Source organism: Rhagoletis pomonella, unplaced genomic scaffold, assembly GCF_013731165.1.
Source record: "Rhagoletis pomonella isolate Grant_MI unplaced genomic scaffold, Rhpom_1.0 Rhpom_scaffold_00004, whole genome shotgun sequence".
Lineage (NCBI taxonomy): Eukaryota > Metazoa > Arthropoda > Insecta > Diptera > Tephritidae > Rhagoletis > Rhagoletis pomonella.
In genome coordinates this window covers 42,061,114-42,069,157 of record NW_023458558.1, presented here as the reverse complement: position 1 = coordinate 42,069,157, position 8,044 = coordinate 42,061,114, and the positions used below count along the sequence as shown (strand labels likewise).

At 36.4% G+C, this 8,044-nt stretch overlaps 1 protein-coding gene across 3 annotated transcripts in view; it reads left to right on the top strand.

Annotated features, from left to right (window-relative positions):
• LOC118737574 (phosphofurin acidic cluster sorting protein 2) overlaps positions 1 to 6,962 on the top strand; it is a 153,554-nt gene extending 146,592 nt beyond the window's left edge. For all 3 annotated transcript variants that reach the window (XM_036468156.1, XM_036468158.1, XM_036468157.1), the window contains 5 exons: positions 2,244 to 2,835; positions 2,908 to 3,388; positions 3,454 to 3,991; positions 4,071 to 4,187; positions 5,535 to 6,962. In XM_036468156.1, coding sequence (XP_036324049.1) covers positions 2,244 to 2,835; positions 2,908 to 3,388; positions 3,454 to 3,991; positions 4,071 to 4,187; positions 5,535 to 5,665 — 1,859 coding nt within the window. In that variant the 3' untranslated portion in view covers positions 5,666 to 6,962. The remainder of the gene's footprint in view (positions 1 to 2,243; positions 2,836 to 2,907; positions 3,389 to 3,453; positions 3,992 to 4,070; positions 4,188 to 5,534) is intronic.
• Positions 6,963 to 8,044: the final 1,082 nt, after the last annotated feature.

The following is an 8,044-nucleotide window of genomic DNA, read 5'->3' as shown; positions in this document are numbered from 1 at the left end:
AAGACGTTTTAACACAGATTATAAGGGCGTAGTTTTGTATATAAAAAGGACTTAAAAAATATAGCCCTGAGGTCGACGTTTTCGGTGGCTATTAACAGCATAACATATGTATTTATGTATATATGTAGTTTTAAAGTTGTGTGTTAATTTTTTGAGACTATGTGAATCCCTCAAAAAGGTATTTGTTAAAAAAGAAACACGGCTAATATATAATACACTAATGCCGGATTTCCACTAGGCATTAAATGACACAAGTTTTAATGACACAGTTGGGCATTAAAAATACCTACCACGTTTCCACGTGGCGTTTTGTAAATGGCACAAATATTTCGCCATTTCAACGCCTAGTGGAAATTCGGCTGCAAAAAGTAGCAAAATTAATACGTTTTTACTTGAGTTTTGCATATTTGTTTTTTTTCTTGTTTTCTTTTTAATGAAACTAATGCATTTTAATAAATGTTCTAATCATCCTAACACGCAACTGTTCACATTTTCCTTTAAATGCTAGCTCACAAGGTTGAAATTAGAGCGGATTTTATTCGTTCCGATTTCTTTGAATTTCTTACGTATTTTTTACTGCTTACTAATTTCCCTCGATTTTCCCCAAACCTATGCATACACAGCAATTGTACACAAACTTCTTATCCTTTTTCCATTTCTTTGCTTTCAAAATTTTTACTTCCAAACAAAATTAAATGAATGATTGTCCTTGTTGAAATCCTATCACTTTTATCTGTTGAATTCTGTTTCAGTTTGGTACTACGTTTGTATTTTGCATTGAATGTGCTGGTGGTGGAAAGCGAGAGATATTCGTTTATCAGATACAATTTATTACTCCCATTATATATATAGTAGTATTATGAAAGTCAAAAGTATGAAATTAATTGATAAAATCGAAATTTGTGACGCTCACTCGCTCTCCATTGAAAGCAGAATTTGTATTTTCAACTACATAGTAAATAAGTAAGCATTAATTGCAAAATAACTTTTATTTAGTTGTATAGAATTTCTGGCGTTTTGTCATGTCGTTACTAACTTTATGAGCCATACGTGTACTATTAACCCTAACTTTTATGATATTTAATTATTTAATTTAATGTTATTTTTTATTTATTCGGCAAAAACTTGTTCTATGGTCCTTTTCACTGTGAAGAGCTTGCACCTCAGCTTCCACAGGGCGAGGCACAGTGGCTAATTTTCCAAAAAACCCGGCCAAATGTTGTGCAAAAGTTGTAGGGATGCAAACGATGCATCGAAATTTTTGAAATATCGTAAAATCGATATTTAAATTTTTTAGCATCGCTTAATTGACGATTCAAGGTGAAATTATTAAAAAGGGCCGACCGGCCGTCTACTACACATATTTCCGTAGTAGCTGAAAATTATCTTTAGTCGGGCTCTCAGAAATATATGCCGGCCTTGGATAATTATGCCCATCGTCCTTACGAATTTCTATTCTAATTAGCGCGTTGGGATTGAAAATAATAAAAAAAATTGTCTACTGAAATCATCGGAAACCATCGATATATCGATTTTTTTCCTGGCGGTCAGTTCGCCATTCCATGTTCTTCGGCAGACCTCGCCCACGCGAACAGAGCTATAGATTTTGCATAGGCAAGTTATCTCGGAAGCCCCCAACGATGAGAAACATCTTTGCTCGTCAACGTCCACATTTCTGTGCCATATAAGAGAGCGGCCATGATGAGAGGGATTTTTTGTTTTTTTTTTTCATTGGTTTATTTTACTTTATTTTAAAACAGAAAAATAAAGAATACTAATTATATATTCCCTGTAATCGTTTGAGCGTGAACCCGCCTGTAGTCAGTTGATGTAGTTATTTCCTAGAGGCATACATTTCTTCCAATTCCATCTGTATATCGCTCACGTCCGTCAAAAGCGTGTTAACTTAGAATTCTTTATTTATCAGAAACCCAGAAAATTGTCTCTACGCTTCTGTTTTAGCTGGTTGCTAAACAAAAAGTTGGTGAACATTTATTAGTACGCTTCTGAAGAACGTGTGCGATATATTTATTCTTAGTAAATATTTAATATGTTTACGGATATATATATATATATATATATCTACGTATTTTGGGTTAACAAAGATAAATATTGTTTTATTTTTCATCTATATAAGTATTTTCCCCCACTTTTTTAAGTGCTTAAGTGTTACTTTAAACTTGTGCAAACAGCCAAAAATTTATTCGCCCAAGGTTAAATTTATTTTTATTTTTTCACCTCAGATCGCCCGACCGACTATCGCAACGACAGCTCTGGCAATGAGGGCAATGCTTTCAATACCGATGGTCAGAATTCCGACCCTCAAAATAGTCCTCCACGCACCGAGAAGGATTACATGCGTTTGCAATTATTGCAACAGCAGCAACAACAACAATTAACTCCAGTGAGCGGTGGCGGGGGTAACAATAGCAACGCATTCACTTTTAGCGAGAAGCGTTCGCGACTCTTTCGCACATCAAGCAATACACCCAGCGGTGCTGGTGGCGGTGGTGGCGCCATGGGTATGGGTAAGAAAAAGCAAACACTCAGTTTAACGGCTGAGCCGCGTTCAGTATTAGAAACATGTCTGTCGCCGACAAATGTGGAGCCGCGAAAGATGCTACTCGATCAACTGAGCCGCATATTTGCCAGCGATGACACTGTGCTACCAGATGTGGTCACAATAATCAGTCCGCCTGAGGCGCTAAGTGGCAGTGCGCTAATCCCTAAGCTGACCACATTGTTGGCAAACTCATTTAAGCCGGCATTTATGCCGCAAAATACCGCGGAAGTGAAGGCAGTGTTGCAGGCATTGATGGGCAAAATACAGAAATAGTAAGACATAATTAAAATTAAAAAAAAAAAATTGTCGATCTTCTTACTAATGGTATTTTTTTCTGCTTACAGCTGCAACTCGAATGCGAAGCCACCAAATACGGTGAAGATTTTACTACTGGGCGGTGATTGGCTGCAGGGTGCTGCGTTGCGCCACTACGTTGAGTTGATGGGCGTGCGCCCGCCAGACTGGCTGAATCATTTGCGTTTCTATATTGTGCCAATCGGCAGCGGTAGCACGATTGCGCGTTATCTTAGCCAAATCGATTTGACATACGGTGCCATGTTTGGTTCGGACAATTGGTATCAGTTGTGCGAGCGTGTTGCGGCGACTGCAGCGGCCGTGAGCGCTGTGACGACGGTGAATGCCTCGGCGCTGTCAACAACGCTCGGCGATTCGGTGACGGCGAACAAGTCGGACATTGTGGAGATGGTGCAACGCATACAGCGATATCTGCACGCAGCCGGGCCATGCACACAGATTCCCATCGGCGAGGCGATGGTCAATTACAAGGACGAGGATTCGTGTCAAATATTTGTGCCATTCGTCAGTGTGAGTATCAATAAAATAGTTTACATTTATATTTGTGCATATTTGAATAAATTTTATTTCTATAGGATGTACGTATTGGTTACTTGGAAGGCCCACAAGTCTCACTTGATCTCGAAGAGAATGCCGCACAAACTGGTGGTGCTGGCGCGCAACAAGCGTTAAATATGTCGAGTGCCATACCCATTGGAAGTGCTAACACAACAAATATGGTTAGCGGTGGCAGCGGCGGTGTAGGAAATAATGCATCATCCGGTTCGCCACCACAAAGCGGACGTATTTCACCACCCCAGCAGACACCACCTTCTTCGGCGAATGCGTTACGTGATCGTGGTGGTGATTCGATAAATACGCCACCAGCGCAGTCGACAGCAGCGCCCGAGTCGGTCGAACTGCAAGTGGACTATTGGCCAATTATCCGACCGGGCGACCATACACCCAAGGAAAAGAGTATCACGCGGAGCGGTGATCAAGGTGGCAAGAATAGCATTAAGAGTACGTTTAGGAATCTACAAGTTTGGCGGCTACCGCAGAATGCCCAATTGGGTGAGATGTCGTATGGGCTGACCGTGAATTTCGCCACCAAGGAGAAGAAACAGAAGCAAAGTATGTTAAAATGGAGTGTTGTAGTGTGGTTAGTGGGAAATGTTGTATGTTATTCAATTCTCTTTATTTTAAATTGTAGTAATGCGCCTTGGCAAGAAAAAGGAAAAAGACCGTGATCTCGAGAAGGAGCAATGCGTTGAAGGTGTGGCGCGGTTAATTTGCTCACCAAAACAGTCACATCCTGTACCGTTGAGAGGTGAGTTTGAAATGTTTTTTTTTTGTTTCTTTCCATATTATTTGAAAAGTGAAGTGTCATTTTATGTGATTCCCATAAGAGGTACAAGTAATTGTATGGCTCTGCGCTCTAAGTTGGCTAAATAACTAAGGTGATAATTACTTCGATTAAAAAATAGAACACATATACAAACATACTATTAGGGGCCGATTAGGAATGTAAAAATATTGCTCATATAGCCAAGCTTCTAGATCTTTGCTATGCTGTAATTTTGTCTTTAATTGTAACGAAGTCCACTTACGTAACATATATAAAGTTTAGAGAGTTGGAATCTATTCGATCAAATATCAATCTAGGTGAATAAAATCGATTTGGAATCTTGTATTGCAATTAAAGACAATGTGGGGCGTATATTGTACTGATACTTGCTACCAGTGCTGGGACCAGCCAAATATTCGGATATCCGGTTAGTATCCATTCTATTTGGTTATCCGGATATACGGTTAATATCTGTTCATTTTGTTATCCGGATATTCGAACTAGTGTTTGACCGAATTTGTTCTTAAAATTACTGAATCTATTGATTTGCAGAAAGTAATAGAACACTTCATAAGAACTCACAATCAATTGAGATTGTATTGTTATTTTTAATTTGGAAAATCCGGACTTACGGCCTTATTCATAAAAATAAAGCAGCTTTTAAAAGCTTCGCAAAGCTATATTTTTATAAAAATTTTTGATTTATAAAGCTATCAACGGCTGAGTGCAAGATCGACCTAAACGTTCCCACTACAGTCGGGCCTACGTAAACGGAACGAACCAGATTTATATCTGGCCAAGGACTGTCGCTCCAGCAACACGTCCCAAAAACTCTTTGGGGAACTTGTAAGCTGCTACTACAACAACAGCAAGATCGATCTAAATATCTCGGCAGCCAGTTCGAAAACGCCCTATCTCAGAAAAATTTCCTCCCTTTTTCTCAGAATGCGTTACGATAGCGCGTTTTTGAATCGGCAGCTAATATAGGGCCAAATTCTGAGAAAGGGCGTTCTTCAACCAAATTCTGAGATAGGGTGTTTTTCAATAGAACTCTGAATTAGAGCATTCTTGAAAGATTTTCCGAGGTAGGGCGTTTTCGAACTGGCTTACGATATAAAGTCTTCTTTATGATTTATGAGTTTGGGATTTAGTATATAAAAAATGTAACCATTTTAACCGAACCGAATGGCGGTTCAGAGATAATCATGAACCGAATCACATCTCTTTTCGTAGCGCTTTGCAGCCGTGGTCATAGCTGAAGTTTATGTAAAAAAAAAGTTTTGAATTAATTTTAATTCAACTAATTTTTGTTTATTCTTTTATTTACAGTTTTCATCGACGGCACCGAATGGACTGGTGTGAAATTCTTCCAGTTGTCATCGCAATGGCAAACACACGTTAAGAATTTTCCAATTGCTCTGATTGGTTGTACACCAATGTCATGTTCTGAGATATCCTAGTCATTTTAAATATACTATGTATAATAACCGATAAAACAAAAAATTTAAATATTTAGCAATTTACATACTATGTAACAATTATACTTCTAGAACATATAAATCGGCATATAAACGTGTTGCACATACTACTAGTATTGGAACTATAACTATAATATACAGTATATCACCATATATGCACACATACATACAAACATAGCGACCACACAAACGTCTACATTCATAAATGCCTTCATGACTACATAAAATACGAATATAGTGCATAAAATGTACACAACTCGTACACATGAAATTCAGCAAAATTAATATGTAGAGTAGTCATAAAAGGCTACTTTTATATTTATATATATTTTTGTATTTAATTTAATCTGACAATTACTGTTAATTTAATAAACATACAAACAGGAAACGCGTGAATGCATACATTTATTTTTCCTTATTTTTATAGAGACTTAACTACATCAAAACACATGTTCATTCTTATATACATACCTACTACATACATTCACGCGTAATGCATCAAAATTATTATTTATTTAGTCTTTCGCTTTCATTTGATTGCAAAATTAAATTAAACATTTGATAGACACTTTATATTAAATATAAAAATAGAGTGCGCTTACTTATAAAAAAAGACTATTTTTCATGAATAAATCTGAATATACAACTGAAGTGAATTGCATAACCAAACCATGCTTGCTAATACCAGTAGAATTTACATATACTACTTATATACTATACATACATAGATATATGATAAAAGGTAGCTAAATACAACTTACTACTTACGCCGATATTGTGTTAAATATATATTATGAAACTTGAGTATTGATAACTAAGTATATCTTGCAATTTATTGCTTCCTACGGACCACCAGCCATATTGAAATACTAAATGTTACATACATTTGAGAATAGATGTAAACATAAAACTCCAATTTTCATTGTAAAGCGCATCATTGAAACGCAAATTAACATTAAAAATGCCACCGTGTTCAGTATGCTTTGGTGACTGAACTTCAGCGAATTTCCATCAATAAATCAGCAGTATCTGAGATTTACTTCTTATTAAATAGTGGAAGAAAGTAAGAGGAAGTAATGGAAAAACTAAAATACTTAGAATAGTTTAAAATAATGTATTGGAGAGTTGATTGTAAAAAAAAACATATTCATGAGCGTACGTATATATAAGTACATGAATTACAAATTTAATATATATATGTAGTTCCAAAAATTTTCTAAATCTAAATGTGCTTCAGTGTTTATGATTTATGCAGAAATATATTTGGGTATAATTAATATGACTCTGAAAACTATGCATGAATTATGGGCGAGTAAGAAAGTGAGTCCATCAATTACTAATGTCCGTTTTAGTATGTTGAATTAGTGATGGCCGTAGCGGAGTGGTTAATGGGATGTACTCGCACTTGGTAGGATTCAGAACTGATGCCTAGGCCAAGCAACTTCTACACCTTTGCGTGTATTTTTTCTAAGGAAAAGCTTCTCGTTAAAGAACGTATGTCTGTCTATTTGTGTGACAACATAAGACGCACACCGCAAATTCGACATTAGCGTTGAAATTCGGCCAAAGGTCAGCAGAAATTAGATTATAGAAATGAAAATACTTAGTTTTTGGTATTTGTGGCCTAATAACAATTTATAATTAACCTTTATGTAGGAACATTTGTTTGTTTCGTAACACACAGCAATACCCAGAAAAATTGAAAAATAAAGACAATGACGGTGATAACAAGGACTTTATTAAAAATATTTCTAGGTCTATTCTGCACGTTACCGCGATTCTAGGTACGTTGGTAATGCAGTTAAAATATTCAGCAGTTCAGCTATGAAGAGTTGTGGAAATTCTGGCATTGCATATTTTACGGGGCAATACTTTGTACCCCCCACCTTATGAGATATTAACAAAATTTACCGGTTACAAGAGTACACAGAATGCGAAAAGGGTTTAAAAATTTGCCAGAAGCTGTATTTACCGGTTACAAAATTTTTATTACCAGCACATAATAGGTCTGTAAATGTTGAAATAATAAATTTTTGTTTTAAGGAATCAACAAACTTTACTGAAACCAGCTCAAATTGTGAAAGCCCTTATCCACAGTTAAAAGTTTACAAATTTATTGTGGCGAGAAACCGTTATTTTTTGTTAAAAGTTTTGTGGAAAACTACAATACATAATTTACAAAGGTAGAAGCTATGTATGTATATGTAGCTGCTATTTCAGGAACATCCATATCTCTTGATTAGCCTTCTTCATCGAGCTCACTGTCCTAAATTGTTACATTATCATAAACACCTACATACATAAATAAAATATGGCCGAAAAAAATCAAATGATGCATCATGACCGCCGCAAGAAATTACA